This window comes from Enhydra lutris, unplaced genomic scaffold (genome assembly GCF_002288905.1).
Source record: "Enhydra lutris kenyoni isolate GAN:26980312 unplaced genomic scaffold, ASM228890v2 scaffoldscaffold14, whole genome shotgun sequence".
In the NCBI taxonomy this organism is placed as follows: domain Eukaryota; kingdom Metazoa; phylum Chordata; class Mammalia; order Carnivora; family Mustelidae; genus Enhydra; species Enhydra lutris.
In genome coordinates this window covers 16160968-16184508 of record NW_019154098.1, presented here as the reverse complement: position 1 = coordinate 16184508, position 23541 = coordinate 16160968, and the positions used below count along the sequence as shown (strand labels likewise).

Here is a 23541-nt window from a genome sequence, read left to right as displayed (position 1 = left end):
CATAAGATTCACCCTTTTTGGGTGTGTGATTCAACAATTTTTTTTGGTAAGCTTAGAATTCTGCAACCACTACTACAAGCCAATTTTAGAACATTTCCATCACCCCCAAAAGATTTCTCCTGCCCATTTGTACTCAATCTCCTTTTTCTCCCCTAGTCCCAGGCAACCACTGATCCGTCTCTACAGATCTGTTTTCTAGATATTTCACACACACAGAATTACACAATAGTCAACAGTCAGCTGTAAACTCTTTATGAGGATAGGCAGTGAACAGAATGGACTATGCAGCCAGACCCAGGTTCAAATCCCTGCTCTGCCATTTACTAGCTGTACGCCATTAGCTTCTCTGTGCCTCAGTTTCCTCATCAACAAACTGAGGATACTAACTGTACTTAACCCCTTGGGGTCGTGAGATCTAATTAAGTTAACATATGGTCTGCACACAGTGAGCATTACATAAATGTTGCTCACTACTACCTTCCGATGATACCTCATTTGACTCAAAATTCCTGTGAAGAAGGCAGATCAGATGGGAGTTCGGCTTTACATAGGCGAGTCAGGGGTCAGGAAATAAGGCTAAGAAGTGGCAGTACTCAAATGAGAACCCACTAAGTGCTTCTGTATCTGTAATGCTTCCAAAATTAACCTCAATCTGCATCCTGGGGCTGTCCTTTTCCATCCTTTGTCTAAGGATGGCGCCATTTTTCTGGGGATGACAAGCTTCTCTACTTACCGAAGCTGGGACTGTAGCTTTCCTGCTTTGTTTATGAAATCTTCCCACACTGGATAGCTCCCCTACGACAAAACAAAGTCATCAATCAGTGAGGCGTGCTGTGACAGATATCTGATGAAGACAATAACAAAACACCCAATCGCAGTTACAGGGAACAATGTGTGTTCTCTCTTCCTCTGCAGCCTCGGGTATGGTGCCCAGACTGTACATAAATGCCCTGGCTCAGAAATGGGTTTAGAATGTGCTCAGGCCCTGTAATCTTGTAAATACTACAAATGCTAGTTGGAACAAGTTTGGCAGAATCTAACACATACACTGATAGATCACTTTTTCAGGAACAGATGGAGGGTCCAAATTCAAGATATGCAGAACATTTAATGCTCTGCCCGGAGGAACCACCTGACCTCGGCTGTGCCTTTTCCCACCCTCACCCCGGAGGAAACCAGAGTGACTGGAGCTCCTCCCCAGGACAGTGACCGTGGCCTCCGGGAAGCTTTACTTATAGATCAGAATCTCAAGTTGAGAAGTTACCTAAATGCAGCCCCCCAGCTAATGGTTTGCACCCAGCATCTACAGACAGCATGACAACATGTGGATCCCCGGCACACTCCAGCTCGCAGGGAACTCAACACCCTCCTGGGGAGACTCTATCTGCCACCTTGTCCTCTGTGTCCCTGCGGCACTGGCTTGAACCCTCTGGGGACCCTCAGGGTGACGCCCAACCCCATTTCCATGGGAAGTCTTTTGAAAGAACTCAGGAAAACCAGCACATTCATCCAGCTTTCCCTTCTTCCCCCACGTGCAGTCCATGTTCAACCCAGGACCGTGTTTCACATCCCTGCAGCGTCCTGGGGACACGGCAAGATTCTCTCTCCCTCGGCTTTCAAGCCCGGGACACAAGATACAAAGTCAGAACTGCAGGTGCTGTTCTGACGGCAGCAGAGCAGTGGGGTTGACACCTCCCTACACAGACGCGCTCGATGCATGTTAAGATCAAGGAGCCATGCAAGAGAGAACGCAAAGGAAACCCACAGAAGGAGAAGCCACGGCTAAAGACATAGAGTTTGGCACGGAATCGGTCACACAGATCTGAGACTCCACCCCCAGAGGGTGCCACCGGCAGGACCAAACGGGAAGTGCCTCGAATCCTAACGTGGGGGACAGAACACATGGCACCTCCCAGGCTGGCGGTTTAAGGAGAGGAGGGAGAAATTCTGATGAAGTTCAAATTTCACCTTTCGCTACAGAAGCCCGGCCGAAACAGGCTACAGCGGCAACTGAGCGAAAACCTAATGATTTCCTCTTCGTACTGGTATGAATGGTCTTAGCTTCTTAGCCTAGCGTACAGTTGCTCAACCTTGCCACTACGGACGTTTTGGGCCTGACAGTTCTTTTGCGGTGGGGGACTGTCCTGGGCACTGTACGGGGTTCGGGACCATCCCTGACCTTGGTTCACTAAAGTGCCAATAATAGGGGCGCATGGGTGGCTCAGCCGGTAAACGTCTGACTCTTGGCTTCAGCTCAGGTCAGGATCTCAGGGTCCTGGGATGGAGCCTCGAGTCAGGCCCTGCACTCAGTGGGAAGTCCGCTTGAGGATTCTCTCTCTACCCCTTCCCCTGCTTGCGTGCCCCAACTCTCTTCCTCTAAAAGAAGTAAATAAAGCTTAAACAACAACAACAAAGAACCACTCTTTTAAAGGGCTGCTTGAGCTCCGCGCTGGACTCCCTGCTCAGCTCAGAGTCTGCTTGTCCCTCCCCCACCCACCCCTTCCCCTCCTCACTCTGTGTGTGTCTCTCTCAAATACATAAAATCTTGAAAAAAATGAAATAAAATAAGGGGATGCCTGAGAAACTAATTTCTTTTGGTGAAGAAACAGTCATCTGTTGTTCAGCAATTTCTTCAGTATTACTGCACTTAAGTATCAATTCTCTTGTTCAATGAAAGCATAATTAAATATATTTTTGCTTTACATCTTATCAAAAAAGTGCCTCTCTGCATTTCTCTAGCTATCGAGTCTGTCTGAAAATATGCAGAGAGCTATCTGGAAAACTGTCCATCAAAGTTAAAATGGGCTATTTCTGGAAGCTAAGATTTGGACCAATGTGTTGCTTTCTTGTTTGTATTTTCCTATATGGCCATAGTTTTTTTGTTTTTTGTTGTATGTGTGTTTTCACTCAGGGTCACATATCACTTTTACAAAAACAATAGTCATTATATACATTTTTTTAATTTTAAGATCAACCTAGAGGTCCTGGCAATAAGAGCACCACGAAGTCACAAACCGCCCCAAGCCTAAAGTCTATCTCCCAGCTGCGGCTAGAGCACAGCCGTCAGCTCTGTGTCTGAGACCTGCCTGGTCTGACTCCAGGTCTCGGGATTTTTTTCCCCCAAGTGACAATTCGCTCCCATGGGGCACTAAGTGCACCGAGCCAGGCATCCTGCCTGACTGGCTCCTGGCAGAGGTCCCTTGGCGGCTGCACCTGAGCTCCGGACACCAGTACCCACGCACAGGTCTGGCCACCACACTGCTAAGCCACACAGCCTCCATCTCCTCTTCGTGCCCCAGTGGGCTGTTTCCACCCGAGGGCGTAACTTTAGTTTAACTTATGTTGAATGAATCCTTGACAGCCCTGGCTACCATTCCAGGCCCATCCAGACCTTGCGTGAAAGTCCAATTATAACACCTAATGTATTGGCCATTTTCTTATCAAGTATGAACACCCCTTCTACCTCTATATCCAAGTAGTTAAAGGGGCAAGGGCTAGGATCAGAGTTCTCTGGCTGGCCGTGAGAGATCTCTGCCCACACGGACATCAGCATCTTTTTTTTTTTTTTAAGATTTTATTTATTTATTTGACAGAGAGAGATCACAAGTAGACAGAGAGGCAGGAAGAGAGAGAGAGAGAGAGAGAGAGAGAGGGAAGCAGGCTCCCTGTCGAGCAGAGAGCCCGATGCAGGACTCGATCCCAGGACCCTGAGATCATGACCTGAGCCGAAGGCAGCGGCTTAACCCACTGAGCCACCCAGGCGCCCCAGACATCAGCATCTTAAGAGCACAAGAGTTCAACCAACCAATTACAGCTTCGCCTAGCCTTTTCTTCTCGTTCCAAGAAAGTAGGAGAAGCTTTTAGAAAAGCCTAAAATGTGTTCAGACATACCAACAACCAACTTGGAGCCAAAAGGTACCAGCATCACTCATCTACACAAAGGAGACCATGACCGCTGGGCCTTCCTTTCCCCGGCACCAACCGCTCCCCTAAGGGGCCCCCAGAGAAGGCCACTGAAATGATCCAGCATATTGAAGAAAAAGGTGAGACACACTCATTGAGAACACGCCAGAAAGACGACAGGTCTATGCAGGAAGCACACAGCCCTGATTTCCAGCCGTGGCTACGCCAGTCAAGTACTCGGGGAAGTCACTTCCCCTCCCAGGGCCTGCTCCTTCTGAAGACTAACAGTAAGAACTATTCCGTGACCATTACTGCACACGGTATCACTGAACTCTGAAAGAATGGCGGGAAGGAATAAGGGGATAAGTCATGACTTCTCAGGGTTGGTGTGAGGGACAATGGAGATCAGACACCAACGGTGCTTGGTGCAGGGCCGGGCCCTCTGTCAGTGTCCCACAAACATCGGACAGGACTGACCCAAGGGTTTGCAGGCCCCTGCAATCCCACTCAGGTGCTGGCACAGACGTTAAGGCCTCGAAGTCAGACTGTCCGTCCAGGCTGGAATTCTGCACACGTAGTCCTAAGTACAGAACCCGCTGCACCTGCCAACTAGTTAACCAGCTGGGTGTGGGGAGTCAGACTAGTCTGTGCCGCTCCTCCGCACACAGCGGGAGGAGTACTCAGACCGACATGAATGTGCCTGAAATCAACGGCTGGAAGCTCTGAAAAAAACGACTTATCTGCCCCCACCACTGGAAGCCTCATTTCAGTCTCTACCAAATTAGCAACAAAAAAGAGGGTCCCCTCTCCAGTCAAGGGGTGCAGCACACAGCTCTCCGCCCACGAACACCCACTCAACCAGAAGAAGGCTGCCAAAAGCAGCGCTTTCCTGATTTAATGATATTTGACAGTCTATCAAAGAGTGTCAGGCCCACCTGTTTTAGGGAATATATAATTTAATGGATTCTTTAAAAAAAAAAAATGAACTTCTAAGAACAGAAGACAAAACCTCCTTGTTGAGAATTTTTTTTTTAAGTGCGTAAATGTTATTAAAATTTAAAGGCAAGGTGATGTTGGATTGTTCTAGACCTAGGTTTTTTTTGTTTTTTTTTTTTTAAGTTTCTTTTAAGGTTAAAAAAAAAGTTTCTACCCACCTGAAAAGTAGCTTTACTACAAAAATTCAAAAGCCTGGAGGCAGCGAGAGAGGAGAAAGAAGAAACTTGAAGAGTTAAGAGTGACAGAGAAAAAAGCCTGGACTTTTTCTAGACTCAAAGACTGAGTCAAAGAGAATATACTCAAGTTTGACAAGAAATCTGCAAATCAAGATGCCGTATCCACTGAGAACCCTTTCAGAAAATGATTCTGACGCAGTCCTTAATTTTTCTGATCTGCATCGCCCACCAACGAGTCCCAGAAAGCTCTCCTGCGAGGCCACGGTTCTGACTGGGCTTGGTTCACGTCTGAGGAAATCCCCAGGAATGCGCTCCACATGGACCCCTTTGTGGGGTTCCCCAGAAACACATGAAGGTTTCACAACTTTCCAGACAGACCAAAATCAAAGAAAATAAGACTCCCACCAAGCACCCAGGCTCTGCCAAGTCCGAAGTCACAAGCAACGGGTACAGGACTCTCCTCTCCCTGGAACCCCATGACTGTCGTTGGAGCTGAGGGCAGGTTTTGAACCCCAAGCAATTTGTTGAAAACAGAACTTACACCACGCTGGATTCTGAGAGAAAGGAAAAGTCCCTTATTCCAAAAATGAGTTTATTTACAAACGTGGAAAGGACTTCCTTGGTCAAGTTGCAAGACGGTCCCCCATCCCACAGCAAGAGAGGTGGGACTTCCTGGAGGACGGGCTACAGCTCACACCTCTGCATCCACCAGGCAGGGTCCCCGCAATGCTCCCCACACCACACACACCACCGCTGATGGCTGCTCTCTCTTCTAACCTCCAGGGGGATTCAACAATCTGGAAAACTCCTACTCAGCCATTACCACCCATCTAGCTCTGACATCACCTCTTTCAAAGCATTCTCGAACACACACCCTTCCCTCATATCACGCAACTCATCGTCTGTGAGCCTGCGTCTCGCCCAAACACTGTGGGCTCGAGAACAGAGAAACCGAGGGAAGAAGGAAAAGCATTTCCAGTAAGAGCAACAGTTGGCCCAAAACGGAGAAGCAGAGAGGACGTTAAGTGGGCTCCCTCCAAGGGACACTGGAGTGGCAGCCTGACACTGGGGAAATGCAAGACACGGGCGGGGTGTACAAGAAGACCATGAGCAGCCTTCAAGGGCAAGGTCAGAGTTTAATCACAAACAAGACAGCAAAAGACCCAGCAGATGGTGAATGACATTCAACACCAAGCAACGAGTGCCTGGGTGACTCAGTCAGTTGAGCACCTGCCTTTGGCTCGGGTCAAGATCCCGGGGTCCTGGGATGGAACCCCACTCTGCTCAGTGGGGAGCGTGCTTCTCCTTCTCCCTCTGCCTGCCGCTCCCCTGCTTGTGCTCTCTCTCTGTCAAATAAATAAATAAAATCTTTAAAAAAAAAAAAATTCCCAAGCCACCCAGGTGACAAGAGAACCTAACCAACAGGTCACATACCTAACAGCAATCTGGTCCCTTCGGGAGGGGGTAGGTGGTGAAGTCTTTTTTTTTTACTTATAAGAAAAAAGACCCACCCCATCTCTGCCTGCTCCCCTAGAGGTTGGTGGCCAATTAAGCAAATATGCAAACTGGCTTCCCCACCCTCAAAGTTGAGCTCTGGGAACCGCCCCCCCCCCCAAGTCCCTCTCCTCTTCTCCCTCTCCTTCCTCGGCTCTCCCCACAGCCAGAAGGCTGGGCAGGCCGCTTGCCCAACACAAGGCGCAGGAGTCAGCCAGTGAGGCCATTCTGGCTTTGGGTTCTGTTTTGCTTTGTTTTATTCTGTATTAAACAGAGGCCCAGGATGGCATCCCACACACGGAGCAGAAGAATAAACTGTGTGTAACTCCTCAGCACGGCTGGTTAACGATGCCCCATAAATAATGCAGCAACTGCCTCTCCCAGCCCAGCCCTCAGTGGCAGTGGGACCTCAGGGGACAGCTGAGGGAACCAGACACCCACGGCAGGAACTCGGGGAAGCCGGGAGCCGTGGTCAGAGAAGGGGCAATGTGAGAGGAGCCAGGGCTGGAGAAGAGTGTCACAAGGAGGAAGACTTCGGCTTCGCTGAGAATAAACGAGGGACAGGCTCGAGGGAGTGGGGTTCCAGCTCAAAGGCTCTGCCCTGCCCAAAGGTCCCAGAGGGACGCAGGCTCACCAGTGGTCATGCTGCTGTGAACTCCAGTCCTGGGCACACGACTGGCTGCCTAACTTCCCAAGTCCCTCTTTGCACCCTGACGACATCACCGTCACCATCACCATCATTAAGCATCACCAGTTCCTAAAACAGTTGCTTGGTGCCAGCTGCCAGATCAGCAGGTCTCATGCTTCCACAGCCACGGCCACCCCCCTGGGGATCCCGCAGAAACGCAGCTTCCAATTCCCCTGGGCGGAGGCAGGGCCTGGCCATTCCAGGTCTCATCTAAGTGATGCTGAGGCTGCTGGCGCCCAGACCACAGTGGGGAGCATGCCCGGATACACGCGCCACTCCGTGCTCCCAACAACCCAACCAGGCAGGTGCTGCTGGTACTTCGCAGCCGAGGAATCGGAGGACCAGCTTTGTGGCCCACGGCCTACCCTGACTCTGGGAGGGACAAGCCATGGGATGAGGAGACCCAGCTGCCCCGCCCAGCCCCAGGACTGCAGAAGCTGCTCAGGGGGCATGCTGGGTCCTGCTCGGTCCAAGAAGGTACAAGGGCTCCCCGAACACACAGCACCCTCCCCCCACCGATTACAGCTACAAATGTTCCCAGGGGGAGCTAGAAATGGTTGTGATCCTCAACCACGTGAAAAAGAAACCCCAAGACACAAAACAAAGAAAAGCCCTTCATGTAGAAAAAGGTCTGGAAGGAAAGGACCAGAAATGTTCACAGGTGCTGTCACTAGTGGTGCGATTACGGGGAACTCGATCACATCCTCAGGTTTGCGACGGACACGGGACTGATCAACTTCCACCAGATGGAGCATCTCTGCCAGCTGCTGCTGTCACCACCCCAAGCCACCAGCCCCCCAACTCCCGCTGCAGATCTGCAGGTGCCTCCTCAGGGCAAGAACAAGAAGCACAGCCCCCAGCATCCCTCATCCGCCTCCTCTAGGTCACCCCTTGGTGTGGACTACGGGGAAATGAAAAAGCGAAGCTTCCAGAGGAAGCTTCTGACCTGAGCAGGCGTGCCCCCGGACCCCGTGTGCTTCTACAAGCATGAAGTAGGGAATCTGCAGCTCCCAGAATTGGGTGTGCAGGAGGATGGACGGGGCCCCTGAAGGCCTGTCACAGCTTTGTCCCCAAAGCCACCCTTCCCCGCCCCATCCTGTAAGAGGAAGGGCTCCCGAGAACCTCAGATGAAAGGCACCGGGTAAGCCCATCCATCATAAAAACCATTCCCGGGCTTTTATTCTCTGATTGGGGCTTGCCTAATCCACTAATTATCCCTGTCCATCAAGTGGATGACAGCCTTGGGGATAATCAATGGTTGCTTCCCATATGCCCACCCTCGCCCACTCACCCAAGCTCACCAGCAATAAATACGCCTATGAAAAGGAAGATTTAACCACAAAAGGTGCTCCCTCCACCCAACCTCCCCTCACAAACTGCTCCATTTGTAACCATAAGACCCTAATTAAGTCAAGGACATCAGGCGTCTTCTTCCTCCAGCGCTATGAGGTTCCAGGCCCACAATGCCTGTTTTCTGACACGTGGGTAGGTCATCACTTGAAATAGAAGAAGAACCAACCTGGCAACTGTACCCTCAAAGCAATATTGTTGTTGTTGTTGTTTACATTTTCTACCAAGAGGTCTTCCTTTGTCTGTCCTGAGCCTGCCAGCAAAAGAGCCACTGGCCACAGGGACTTAAATTTAAATTCACTACGATTAAATAAAACGCAAAATTCAGTTCCTCACGCAAGTGCTTGAGAGCCACTCGTGGCCTGTGGCTGTAACACTAGGCCGTGCGGGGGCACGACATGTCCCCTGCCGCAGAAGGGGCTACTGGGAGGCACCGGCGGCCAGGAACAGAGCTGCTCTGGGCACCCCGGCCTCATTCTGCCGCCACCACGAGGCTTCTGGTTCCACTGTTTCATGCCTGCAGAAACTGGTGAGTACATGCGCCATCATCTCTAGGAACATGGGATTCCACTCCTCTCCCTCTTCCCCAAATTCACCCTCCCCCTGCCCAAGTCTGTACTATGCCAGCAGTCACCGGGGGCCATCTAGGAGTCCAAGTGTACCTCCTGATCATCATTAAGAACCCCATCTCACATGTCCATAGACCTGGAGAGCATAAAGGGCTCTCAGGACAACCCTGCCAGGGCACTTGGCGGAACAGGAAACTGAATGCTTTTCCTTTTAATGTGGGAAACCAAAGCGTAGAAGTTAAGTAATCTGCCGCAGGTCAGAGAACGGTTTGCCCTCATACCTAGCTGGGATCGTGAAGGGCCCCTCAGTTTAACCAGTTCTTTTTAAAATGAAATTGCCCCTGGGGGTGCCTGGAGGGCTCAGCTGATTAAGCATCTGCCTTTGGCTCAGGTCATGATACCACATTCCGGGATTAGTCCCTTGCAGGGCTCCACACTCAGTAGGTAGTCTGCTTCTCCATCCAACCCTCCACCGCTCATGCTCTCTCTCTCCCAAATAAATAAATGGAATCTTTAAAAAATAAATAAAAAATAAAATGAAATTTCCCCCTAGGTTCTCCTAAGCTTCCTTATTCTCCATAACTGGACACTTGGGGACTCCATATCCAATCACTCTTACAGGGGCCGGCTGCTCTCATCCAAGTGCAAGTAAGAGATGTCTGTGTACGAGTAAGCCCCCGCCCCAGAATAATAAATGCAGATCTACCCCCTCAAACTTTCTCCCACTATGGGGAGTCCAAAGCTCCTGTTTCATTTGCTTATTCCCATGTATAGATGTCCACATGAGATAATGAACGGAATCCGTGATGACCTTCACACCCCATAAACAGGTCAAGGATTGTTACCACTATTTGATGCTTGCACACTTGTATTCACCCACTTCTCCTCCCTGGAAATACCCTCTCCGACTTGTCTCCACCCAACCCCAAAACGGATTCTTGCAGTCTGTCAAGTCCGCCCTGGGGAGCAATGGCCTGGCCATGCTGTGCACACCTGATGTGCTCTGCTTCCACTAAACAGTACCCCCCACAATCCCCGGGCCCCGCCCCAGGCTGCTAGGACAGGACAGCCCTGATGCATGGCCAGACTCCACAGTCTGAAAGGACCTGTGTGATGTCAGGGTCAAGAGCATGGCGCTCAAGTCAGACTGCCCGACTTCACATCTACCCTCCAGACGACCTAGGTGACTTAGCCACCCACAACTGCCCTGTCTTCATGGGTAAAGGACGCCTGAGCTAGTCCCCACCTCCAAGGACAGTAATGAGGGTAAAGGAAAGAGTGCAGGCCCTTAGAAGGGTGACCGGCACTTAGGACTAAATAAATCCCAGCGACTGCTATTTTCAGGAGTTGATCTATGATGCCAGTCACCCTACCTGGGTCATTTATGAGCGCCCACAATGCACGGCCGGAGAGGGGTAGAGGCCATACAGAGATGAGGAGCCAAAGCAATGAGGAGCTCAGGCTAGAACAAGGCCGTATTAGCCACCAATCGGAGGGCACCACACTCCAAATACAAAGTCCTCGGAGGTGCAGCTGGAGTAAGCTTTGAGGGGGAGGGCGTGGATGCCTCATCTAGGTCTTTAAGGACAAAGGGGCGTTTTCCTGGCAAAGATAAAGGAAATAAAGAAGGGAGACCTTAAAAGAAATAATTAGCAAAGAAAGGGAATACAGAAGATCATGCTGCATTTAGGCATGGGAGTCATTTTGGGGTTTATTTTAGGGGCACGAGAGAGGGGACCAGGAAGATCCTTCCTACTTACCTCATGAGCTGCAAAGTATGCCCTTGGTGGCCCAAGAACCCCTCCCACTTCCCCCTGCTCCTGGTATACTCACAACCCACCGAAGACGCACTAGGAACGTCTGCTAGAACTACAGACGCCTGAGCCTCACCCCAGAGCTACACAATCAAAATCTCTGGGGTGGGGGGCCCAGACACCCGCACTGAACACACACCCCCAGGGGACAGTCATACTTTCTTGCTAAAATCACACACAACAAGATTTGAAAATCCACACACCGGGGCGCCTGGGTGACTCAGTGGGTTAAGTGTCTGCCTTTGGCTCAGGTCATGATCCCAGGTCTTGGGATCCAGCCCCACAGTGGGCTCCCTGCTGAGCAGGGAGTCTGCTTCTCCCGCCCTGCGCTCGTCCCCTCTTTCTCTCTCTCAAATAAACAAAATTAAAAAAAAAAAAAAAATGAACATCACCATACCAAGTAAGACATCTCGTCCCTCTGAGGCCCAGCAAGCTATGGCCTAGCAATTTCTGCCCTGATATGCAAGTCTAGCTCCTTGACACGAACCCCGGGTGATGAGCATGTGGGAGGACGAACGGACACGGGCTTTTTGAACAGCGACGTGTGTGAAATGCCTGGAAAAGTCTGTACCTTTGACCCAGGAGAAAGCCTTCAGGGGAAACTGTCGATGCGGATCAGTGTCTAGCTATAAGGATATACTCACTGCCATGTTGCTTCAAATTAGTGAAAAACAGGACACAGCCTAAACATGACATCAGCTGGGAACATATGGAACCAGTGCCCACCTGAAGGCCTCGCACATGCTCCGCCCTGGCCTGGAACATTCTTTCTCGGATATGCACATATGCACATACTTCCCAACGCATTGCTCAAGGGTCACCTGCTCTGGGAGGCCTTCCCTAGCCACGGTTTTTCTTTTCTTTTTTTTTTTTTTTTTTAAAGATTTTTATTTATTCATTTGATAGACAGAGATCACATGTAGGCAGAGAGGCAGGCAGAGAGAGAGGGGGAAGCAGGCTCCCTGCAGAGCAGAGCCCGATGTGGGGCTTGATCCCAAGACCCTGGGATCATGACCTGAGCTGAAGGCAGAGGCTTAACCCACTGAGCCACCCAGGTGCCCCTACCCATGGTTTTTCAAAACAACAACACTGCCCCTGCTCTGTTTTTCCCCACTGCACATAATCCTCCTAATACACAGAAGAACCGACTTAGTCTGTCCCCCACTGCCCTAGAATGTAAGCTCCAAGGGGGTAGGGACTATGTCCATTTTGTTTACTGCTCTACCCCCAGCGCTTAACACAGAACCTGGCATAGGGTCGGTCCTCAAATACAGGTCAACGGAATAAATGAATTACACATACCAAACAACGGGACATCACACAACATTAAAACTGACACGGCTTGTAACTGCATACACGGGAAGGCAACGTAAATGAAAAGCTAAGTGAAAAAATAAATTTCTGGCACAGCGTGAGCCGCATGAACCTTTGTCTAAAATATGTGTACATAACCCACCTTGTCATCAAACGGTTATGGTTGAGTTTTATTTTTTACTTAATTGAAATTTCTTAGTTTTGCTTCCACTAACTTTATACAGCTTGCATAATCTTTGAGAAGTAATCCCTCATGAAATGTTCGCAAAACACTTGGCTAATTTTTTTTTTTTTTTTTTTTTTTAGGAATAAGCTTCCTCCTTAGTGACTTAATTAGGGTGTCCCTAATTAAGGCCAGCACAACATCAAAGAGGCCAGGTCCAGGGGACCCTTGCTTCTGGTCTACTCCTGGTTGCAAGGCGACCTCAGTCCCTCCAGCAGCAGCCTGCAGAGCTTCTGAGTGCCGGGATGCCAAAGGCTTGGCCACCAGCTCACTCCTCCTGGCTCTGCTCCCCGCTACTTGCTTCCTATTGGGGTGCCTCATCCAATTATTCAGGCCCGAGATCACATCCTGCTGGAGAGCTGGCTTTGAAGGTTCAGTAAACAATCACTTCAAAACAAAGAGCGACCATTAAACCAAACTCAAAGACTTCCTTAATGACTCCGTGCTCAGCTGCAGGAGCCCCGCGCACAAGCAAGCCAGGCCTCAGAAGTGAAACTGAGGTCTCCCTGGAAACTAATCTCAAGCATTTCCAGCCTCCTGCTGCAAATAAACCCCCTTCCTGTTTTGCGCTCAGCCATGTGGGGCGCAGAGCCCGTTACTGGGGCGACCCTGATGGAGGGGGTTTCTTCGGCAAAACAAACAAGTGTCTCCTGTTTGTCACACCCCTCGCACTCACACCCTGCCTGCTCCCCACCTACTCCCCTCTGCTGACAAATTAGAGGCACCCGTGGGGGGAGTCAACCACCCAACAGCACCTTGTCGGCTGAGCCTAACTCTGCTTTAAAGAGAGAGAAGCTCCTGGAGCTTGTAAGAGGTTCAGAGGAGAGCCTCGATGGTTAGGCTTTATCTGGTGCATCCTGAGTCCTAAAGGTACAGATAGAACAATCCTCAAAGAGATCGATGAAACACACCCATTACAGAATCGGAAAAGAGACAGCCCACCACGGCGAGTGAGCCCAGACCCCAGGGCCAGACCGCCGGGGTTCAAATCCCAGCCTTCCCTCTCAGGAGCTGTATGATGTGGGCAAATGGCTTCCCCTCTCTGAACCTCAGTTTCCCCATCTGTAAAGTGGGAATTATAGCAGCAACCACTGGGTTGTTGGGAAAAGTTAACAGTCTACTGGTAAGACACTAGAATAATGCCTGGTTGTGCTTAGGAAACAGGGAAAGTAAAATGCAGGTCTAGTTTGGGTGTCACTCGTACCGAAGCCTCCCCTGACTGTGTCCTCCCATTCCCACGGTGACAATCAGAGGCCCTCCCTAAGATCCTACTGCTTCTCTTCTAGACAAAACAACTTTAGGGCAAGGGCTTTACCTGCCTTGCTCACAGGTGTACCTCTACCCGCAGCAATGCCTGGACCACAGCAGGCTCGTCAACATGTTTGTTGAATGTGTGTACTGTATTCTCTCAAATTGCTCATACGTTGAAATTTGAAAAGCACTGCGATGTTCTCCATTGCATTATCAAAGTGGACTTACAGATCTCTTGTATTTTTTTTAAAGATTTTATTTATTTATTTGACAGAGATCACAAGTAGGCAGAGGCAGGCAGAGAGAGAGAGAGGAGGAAGCAGGCTCCCTGCCGAGCAGAGAGCCCGATGTGGGGCTCGATCCCAGGACCCTGAGATCATGACCTGAGCCAAAGGCAGAGGCTTAACCCACTGAGCCACCCAGGCGTCCCGATATCTTGTATTTTCTGAAATATCTGAGTGCCATTATCACAGGGTACTCCACTAGAAACTACCAGGGTAGCTCAGATACACAAGAGCATTTTATTTAGCATTTATTTCATGCTAAGCCCTTTACATTTACTTTCTCTGAAGCCTCTACAACTTTCAGAGGGAAGTATTGGTTCCCCCATTTTACAGATAAGAAAAATCAAGTCTCAGGAGGTTGAGTAACTCGCCCAGAGCAGTCTACCCAGGAAGTGGCAGAGCCAGGCTTCAAAGCCCAAGGGCACTCACATGAGGTAGAATGTAATACTTGCAGACTCGACAGAGAATGTGAAGAATGCCTAAGGGTATCTGGGTTGGTGGAAAAGTGGAGATAACTCTGTGGTGGGGCCTTGAAGGATGAGAAAGGTTTCAGTGGACAGCAATGCAGAAATGACTCCCAAGCAGAAAAAACAGCAAGAATGAGGGGCACAGGATGTGTTCCAAGAGACCACAAACACCAGGATGGAGAGCACGAGGCATACAGCAGAGCACTTAGCTAGGGCCCAAGCGCGGGGTCCTTGAATCCCAGGCTAAAGCAGGTGGGACACAACTGGCAGGTAGACAGGTAGGAAGAACCTAAATATGGCTAAGTCCTAGGAAGGTAAAGAAAATCCGTGCCAAACTGCTGCTACAGGGCAGGCTAGGAGGCAAAGCGGCCACTTTTCCTGGTGGTCACTCCAGAAAAAGAAGGGGGAACTCAATGTAGATAGAAAAAGACAGTCTTTACAAAGCTTCTCCTCTCCCCTTACCCTGGTGTAAACATCTCTGAAAAACTTTTTTTTTTTTTTAAGATTTTATTTATTTATTTGACAGAGAGAGATCCCAAGTAAGCAGACAGGCAGGCAGAGAGGGAGAGAGGCGGGGGGAAGCAGGCTCCTTGCTGAGCAGAGAGCCCAATGAGGGACTCGATCCCAGGACCCTGATATCATGACCTGAGCCAAAGGTAGCAGCTTAATCCACTGAGCCACCCAGGCACCCTCTGAAAGACTCTTTTTTTTTTAAGCATTAAAAGCCCTGAAGATCTCAGCCGGGCACCCAGCCCTCCCCCTCCCTTTATAGACAGTGGATATGCAAACAGAGAAATGCAAATGGATCCAGCAGAGGCAGATGAGGTTATAATGAACTCAAGAGTAATTGACTTAGCAAGAAAAAAAACAACTCAACTTCTCCATTTCCTGCAACTTCAGTGCAAACTAAATACAGCTTGGTCAAGGGTGGGGTAGCTTTTGCCTGAAGTGGTGGAAAGAATTACTACAGTGACCAGTGACTGGAACAGTAAAAGCAGCTCACACCCGAGTGCCAGTGGGCAAGGCAAGGTGTGGAGCGTGTAGCCAGCACAGTCCTATTTCGGAAGCCTCTGAGGTGGGTAATTTTATTAGACCCTCATACAGAAGAGGAAAAGGAGGCTGAGAGATTAAGTAACTTGCCTACAGGATTGAAAAGCAGATCTCTTTGACTCCAAGGTCAGCGGGAGCTCTGGAATTTCCATAGGAGGGGCCTGGAGCCAATGAAGGGCCCCAATGGGAGTAGAAGGTGTGCAGGAAGCTCCCTGTTTTTACTTAGACGGTATGTTATAGATCTACACCGTCCAACATGGTGGTTATTAGCCACATAAGGCTATTTAAACAAAAGTGAATAAAACTTAATAGTTCCTTGGTCACACTCGCCATACTCCAAGTGCTCAGTAGTCACATATGGCTGATGGTTAACATATTTGACAATTTCCATCATGGCAGAAAATCATATCGGATAATACTGTATAGTTAAAATCATTACATATTCTAAAAATGCTTCTTCTACTATCTTTATATTTCAATTTATTGTTTTACTATAAATTTATTTTTAATCATGGTAAAACCACACAACATACAATCTATCATCTCGGTCCTTCTTAAGTGTCCAGTTCAATAGAGCTTAGCATATTCACGTTGCTGCACAAACATCGAACCATGCTTTTACTCAGACCTCAGTGAGGTTGAGAAAGTACTTTTGAGGGTGCTAAAAATGTGTATGACTCAGTGGTTTCCAAGCCTGACTACACATTAGAATTACCTGCGAGTGCTTTAAAAAAAAAAAATGTGAATACCCAGGATGTCCCCCGGAAATAGGGACTCAGAACCTCCAGGGAATAGGTCCAGGGATCAGTGTCTTTTTTTTTTTTTTTTTTTTTAAAGATTTTATTTATTTATTTGTCAGAGAGAGAGAGGGAGAGAGAGCAAGCACAGGCAGACAGAATGGCAGGCAGAGGCAGAGGAAGAAGCAGGCTCCCTGATGAGCAAGGAGCCCGATGTGGGACTCAATCCCAGGATGCTGGGATCATGACCTGAGCCGAAGGCAGCTGCTTAACCAACTGAGCCACCCAGGCGCAGGGATCAGTGTCTTAAAGGCTCATGGGATATCCCACACTCTCATGCCTGTAACCAAGCACATTCTACCAGAAGGGGCATACCAGCCCAGAGCCACCAGCCCAGAGCCACCTCCTCTGGCCAGACCCACTCTTCTGGCCGCTAGAGAACCCTGCCCTGTGGGAGGTGGCAGGGAAGGGAGTCCCAGGCAAAACCCTGCTGTCCACCTCCAGGACTTAGGAGGCCACTCATGCTGAGCAAGCTAATATTTTACAGTTGCCCAAATTCTTCAAGGGGAAGAAAACAAATAAAAAGACACACAGCTCAAACGGCACTCAATTTTTTTTAACCCACTTAAACTAGACAGGAAAAGAAAAACCACTTAGAAACTATGACCAAGGCCGTATATGCCCAGAATCAGCAAAGGAAGGAGGGGATTCGGGGAGGTGGGGGGAGGTTTTGGCGATCCCATCAACTTCAAACCCAGACCTGAAATGGCTCTACAGATTCAACCAAACTGGAGAGCTACCGGGACATAATTAAGTACAGAAAAGCTCTTTTACAAGAGAGTTCCAGGGTTGGACACAAAATGAGTTCAAGGTAAGGAGTTCCCTTAGAGGCATCATTTGAACTTTGGGTGAACTTATTTAACTCATATAATTAGAGAGGGATGCCAGGCTTGCACAGTCGCCCAGTCTCAGGAACCAAGGGGCTCCCGGGACATATCAACACGGCCCTCTGGCCAGTCACAGAAAAGACTGTGGGTACTTTGTACGGGGACAAGGACAGGAGCCAAGGGTGACAGGCCACAGCCTGGCCCATAGCTTCTTTCCCCTCTGCACACCCAGAAGAAAAAGAAAGGAGAACTCCAGGTTGGTCTGTCAGAGAAGACCAGTGAGTGGGAGAGGGAAGGAAGCCACAATCGGTCAATAGATCATAAATTAAATGACTTCCACAAAAGTGACAACCAAATGGGAGCCGCCCGCCCCACAACAGTCCCCACAGCATCTGAGCTCAAGTTCGGGCCTCCAAACTGGCTCCCGGCTCCAGGCACGGAAATAAGACCCTGATTCCTTCCTTGAGCCTCCTGTAGAGCCCAGCGAGTGGAATTCTGTATGCTGCCCTCTAGAAAGAAATCCATTCCTCCTGCCTCACCACCACCTGCAGCACGGTCTAAAGAGCTCCAGCTTTGGGAATCCAATCGGCCAAGGTCTGAACCAATCCCCCTCACCAAGGCCTTGGATAAGTTACCACTGCTCTTCAAAGAGCCTCAGTTTTCTCATCCGTAAAGTGGGGCTGATGTGAGGATGACGTGAAACCAAGCACACCAAGTACTCAGTGCAATGCCTGGCACATGGCGGATTCCCCCCAAGTCCCTTCCGGCCCCGTGTTCGCCACATGCCGTGAACACGGAGCATCTACTATACGCAGGTGGCACACAAGAGCATCTTAAATTGGGAAGCAGCCGAGACACACAGCCCAGGTCCTCCCTGGGCTAAGAGGTGGGGAACACTGACAAGGGGTGGGTTGCTCTGGAATCCATGCTGGGTGGCTTGGATTTCACTTTTGGGGGTTTCCTGTGTGTCTGTTTGTCAGATAGTCAAAGGAAACCTGGCGCGGCCTCCCAACTAATTCAAGGGAGAACCTCCACCATCAAATACAATGGGCTTTCTCGAAGCTCAGCCAATTAATTTACTCCATTTGTCTCTCCGGTTTGCTACTTAATAAGGCTATATCAGCAGTGCAATCTGCAAATCTGAGTTAAACAGCTTAAGGCATCCATCAGTTCCCTGTAAGGAGCCCCAAATACTTCTCCTCTGATGTCCTAGGCAGCTAACTCTGCCTTCGGCTTTTGTTTGGTTCCAGGAGAGGTATTTCTTTTTTTTTGCAGAGGTGTGGGTTTAAGGGGAAAGTGTCCTGAAGGCAGTTCCGAGAAGTAATGGGAGACCTCGAAATGATCTCATTTTTCCATTCCCAATCTAAGCACCTAAACAGTCTCCTGCAGAAGGAATCTCGCCAGCTCTCACCCATCCTCAGGAAGATGGAAAAGCCCAGATGAAAATTATAGATACTGTGCCTAACAGATCAATAGTTTCAACCTTTTCATCCTCCAAACACTTTAACCACCTCAAATGAGCTGGCCATATTGACAGCTAGCATTTCAGCTCTTTCCTTCCCCTGGATGCGAAAGAGCAGTTCAAAGTACAAAGGGTCAGTAGCTGAGAAGCCCCAGGATGCACAGAACATGCTTATACTAAGGAGCTGTTTGCTGTTTATCTGAAATCCAAATTTAACTGGAAATTCTGTATCTTTACTTGCTGAATCATAGCACTGAGCTCAGTGCTTGCAACCTCGCTGGTGCTCAGTAAATGCTCCAGAATTAAGAGTACCTGCTACTCTTGTAAGAACTGCCTGATAGCTGAGCCAGGCAAAATTCAAACTCTGCTCATCTTCCATGCAAGCCATGACCTAGGATTGACCTTCTCTCCACGTCGGCCATCCCTATCTGCGGAAATTCAGAACATAAAGGTTCACGGTGTGGGGGCGCCTGGGTGGCTCGGTGGGTTAAGCCTCTACCTTCGGCTCAGGTCATGATCTCAGGGTCCTGGGATCGAGCCCCGCATCGGGCTCTCTGCTCAGCGGGGAGCCTGCTTCCCCCTCTCTCTCTGCCTGCTGCTCTGCCTACTTGTGATCTCTCTCTCTGTCAAATAAATAAAATCTTTTAAAAAAAAAAAAGGTTCACAGTGTAGAGCAACAAGTTCTACACAATTTGCTTAAATATGATATATATGGGATTTTCCCACAGAAACACTCAAGCCAAGAACCGCCCCCCCCCAAAAAAAAGACCTCTTTCTAAACGTGGACAAGATTTGCACCTAAAAAGCCAAACAGACTGATGTACACAGCAGAGGCCCTCAGTCTCGGAACAGGTACCCATTCTGGGCAGCTCCCCTGCGACCAATTTTATGACATCTTCACTTCACCTTCTTCTCCCATGGGCCCAAACTGAGGAAGTTGTAAAATCCTGGGCAAACACAGCCATTTGCTAAGAACAACCAACCCAGGGCCCATCTGTACTTTACAAGGCTCTGCTTGTCCTGCCTCTGTGTGTCTCCATAGACAAGGTTGCCAGCCTCCCTCAGAGCACCTGGCTGCTCTTGGAGGCCTTCGCTGGGTTTTCAGTATCTTTCTAGAAAAAAAAAAATTTTTTTTTGAAGAGTCAAAGGGAAGTCCTTCAAAAACTAATCTATGCCCTTCCTTCGTGGCCCCCATAGGCTACTTAATGTTACCTACTTTGGGCCCACAGGACAAGCAGCTCTCCAAGGGCAGGCCTCGCTGGTTCTCTGACTCCTCGCTGTCCAGCAAGAGAAACCTTCCACATAGCAGGCCCTCGATAAACACTGAGGAAGGGAGCCTCTTGTCTGACAGAAACCCCAAAGCCAGAGCAGTGCGGGGAGGGCAGGGGGAACAACCCTGAAATCATTATCCAGCGCTGGACCCAATACCCACATTCTTGATCTATGATAACTGGGGGGAAAATACCGTGTCATGCCTTCGAACCACAAAAGATTTCCATGGAATTTAAGAAGTCCCTTTACCAGCTCTAATTTTAGGCAGAACTTAGGAGAGGCTACCAGTGCAAACAGAGGTAGGGGGCAGTGGAGAGGAACTGAACAAGGCCCCTATTCTGCTCAGCACAGGTGTTGGTAACAGGACACCCCTCTCTACAGGGAAAGGTAGGGTAGGGAATTCGAGGTGTGGTTGGGTGTCCCCCCAACCCAGTCCCATTACATAACCCCCAGCACATGCTCGAACCTAGTACAAAGTTCTCCCTGCATCAGGCCCAGTTCAGCTCCTGACGTGATTCTTGTGCAACAAGGCTGAGGAAAATATTTGGTTTTCAGCATCCAACTTAAAAAAAAAAAAAAAAAACCCACACACAAACAAAAAAACCCAAGTTAATTATTAAAAGAAGAAAGATATCCACAGTGACTTGCCCTTGAGTTTGGCCAGTCGCTTGGTCTTAAAAGCTCCCCAAACCTCACCAAATTCTTTCCTGGTTCAGTTACCGAAGCATTAAAATAAATAGTAAATAAATTAAAAAAACAATAATTTTTAAAAACGGCAAGTATCAAATCCCTGTGCTGTACATCTAAAACTAATATAATGTTATATGTCCATTATATCTCAATAAATTAAAAAAAAAAAAAAGTAACGGCTCAAATCTGCTGTTGGCAGCATTTAGCCTGTTTTTCTTGGAACTTGGATGGAAACTCCAGAAAGATTCTAGAACCTCTTTAATGTCTAACCATTGTCAAACATCAGAAGCCAGTCAAATGGCCTTCCACAGAGTCAAGCTACTGTTCCCCCAGACAAACAGGCGAAGGGCCCTAGCCTCCAGCCACGTGAATCTCATCTCCCCTTTCCTTTGGGACCAGATCACACCAGACAACTTGATTTATGCGGATGGGCGGAAAGGCAGCCAGTAAGTGATTCTGCATACCACCATCATTAGTGGCCACCGCCACAGTAGGGTGGAAGACAGGGAAAAAACACAAGGTTTCCTCCCGTCAAGGAATCAATAAGTTATTTAACAGCTGCTGCTAGATCCCAGTGGAAGAAGGGTGAAGGTTTCTTCCGCACCCTTCCAGCACCCTGACAGCTGAGGATTTAGCCAGATGAAGGATCACTGGGAAAAAAAGCAGAAGATTCCTCTCCAGCTTTTCAATGTCTTGAGGTTTTTGGTTTTGGAAGATGTATGGTGTTAGGCCTTGATACTACTTAATTTTTTTGTTTTCTTTTTTTTTTTTTTCTCCAAAGAGGAAATTAACTCCCTTCCTGTGTTGCTGTACATTTTGGAGAATCAAATGCTACTAAAAAAATTTTTTTTCCTTACCCTTTCCTTACCCCAGTCCAGCATTACTCCTGAGAAAATAACCTAAAAATTTTCTCAAGCTGGCATTCCAAATGGGTTTCTAACATTTACACTTGTCCTTCAAAGCAGATAGAAGGGGACCAAAGACATCAGAAACCCATCATGGCAGTTCAGAGAAGATAAAAAAGAGGATAAACTTGTCATTAGAAAGCCAGCTGACTTCAGATATTAAAGTCTGACTTTCGATTAGTGGTGACTTCATGCACTGCTTATCCTATTATGCCCAGATTTTTTTAAATTCTCTTTTATTTATTTTTCTTTAAAGGTTTACTTATTTATTTGACAGATAGAGATGACAAGTAGGCAGAGAGGCAGGCAGAGAGAGAGAGAGGAGGAAGCAGGCTCCCTGCCGAGCAGAGAGCCCAATGCGGGGGCTCGATCCCAGGACCCTGGGATCATGACCTGAGCCGAAGGCAGAGGCTTAACCCACTGAGCCACCCAGGCGCCCTTAAATTCCCTTTTAAAATGCCACTGCCATCCATCCCACGAAGAAGTCTTTTAAAAAGAAAACTCCATTAAAATATTCAACAACTGTCTTCTGCTGTAAACAGTCTTGGAAATCAGTCTACCGCTTTTTTTTTCCTTATCTCTACTCCCCAAAAGTCTGGAATCCTGCAGACCTGAGGCAAGTTTTAGTCTTTCCCTCCAGTTTGCTTTTCAAATCTTTGCCAAAACAGAACAAACAACCTTAAAATAAATGCCTTCCCACAGGATGTTGAACAAACCCTACTAAATTCAAAGGGAAAGAAGTCAGGAACCACAAACTATAGATCCAGCACTGAAAGGGCATTAAATAAATCTTTATTTTTAAACTGGAATCTTGCAGAGGGAAAAACAGGCCACCTTGGCACCCACAAATTCCCCTGGCCAGAATGCTAGAGGGCAGCCCCGGGCTGGCAGGCAGACAACAGAGGGCCGATCCTGTGGTGGGCTATCTTCTGAAAGGCTTTGGGTTCAAAACTATAAACACAAACAACCAAGATTGGATGGATTGTGGATTAAGGAACAAAGAGAGAGAAAAAAAAACTCTGGATCCCGCCCGGGACTGCAGTGGGCAGAACTTTTAGGTCACTGGGTCCTTGTTACTACTCAGGGACTGAAAACATCCATTTCTCTTTAAACACACACACACACACAAGCAACTTCACCAACCCATCTCAAATTCTTCCCCTGGTGATCAAAATACACGTGTGCCTCAAACCAAATCTTTGATTATAAGGTGTATAGAATTTAAGTTAACAAGCAATACCCCAGAGTCTGAGGCGGGGACACCGATCTTTGTCTCAAAAGAGCACTTCAATAAGTCAATGTGGATTGAGGGCAAAGGAATGAAAGAGGCAGTCTTTGAACAGGGAATAATCCATCTAATTCCAAGTGGCTGGATTAGAGGCATTCCTGGACAAGCAGGGTCTAGATGAAGATAATGCTACACGAATGTCAATTTCTCACAAAAAAAAAAAAAAAGAAGAAGAAGAAGAAGAAGAAAGAAAGAAAAAGAAAAAAAGAAAGAAAAAAACCACCACACACAGGCTCTGTAGGAGGCCCAAGACCAGGATGGAGGCACCTTGGAAAAGTTCACCCGTGGGGAGATGGCAGTTGGTTCTAAAAGGGGGAAGCAGGCGTGACAGCTGAGCATTCCTTCACAAAGTCCATCTCCCAGGCCAAACCCTCTCTAAACCTTACACTTCATCAGACAAAAGCTCCTCCAAACGCCCAGGCAGCGGCTGAAGAGGGGCTGTCCACACCCACCGGCTGTACAGCTTTCCCAACCTGCCTACTCGTTTTGGAAGCCGAGCTTTTAATTAAACACCACCTCCCCGGATCTGTTGAGGCAAACTGGGGCTGGGTAAGAGCCAAAGAGAAGCTCCCTAAATACACATAAAAAAAAAAAAAAAATCCCCCACCGCCTCCAATTCCCACCTCCAGCCAGCTCGCGAGGCTGGTTATATTTCCTTTGGATGAGTAACCCAGGGCTCTAGTCTATCTCTATGCACCAGAAAATCCACATCCAAGGATCA

At 48.6% G+C, this 23541-nt stretch overlaps 1 protein-coding gene across 4 annotated transcripts in view; it reads right to left on the bottom strand.

The window, feature by feature from the left end:
• Nucleotides 1-23541, bottom strand: part of LOC111146777 (MTSS1, I-BAR domain containing) — a 155775-nt gene that overhangs the window by 130818 nt on the left and 1416 nt on the right. For all 4 annotated transcript variants that reach the window (XM_022502454.1, XM_022502456.1, XM_022502455.1 and 1 more), the window contains exon 2: nt 734-795. In XM_022502454.1, the coding sequence (XP_022358162.1) occupies nt 734-795 (62 nt within the window). The remainder of the gene's footprint in view (nt 1-733; nt 796-23541) is intronic.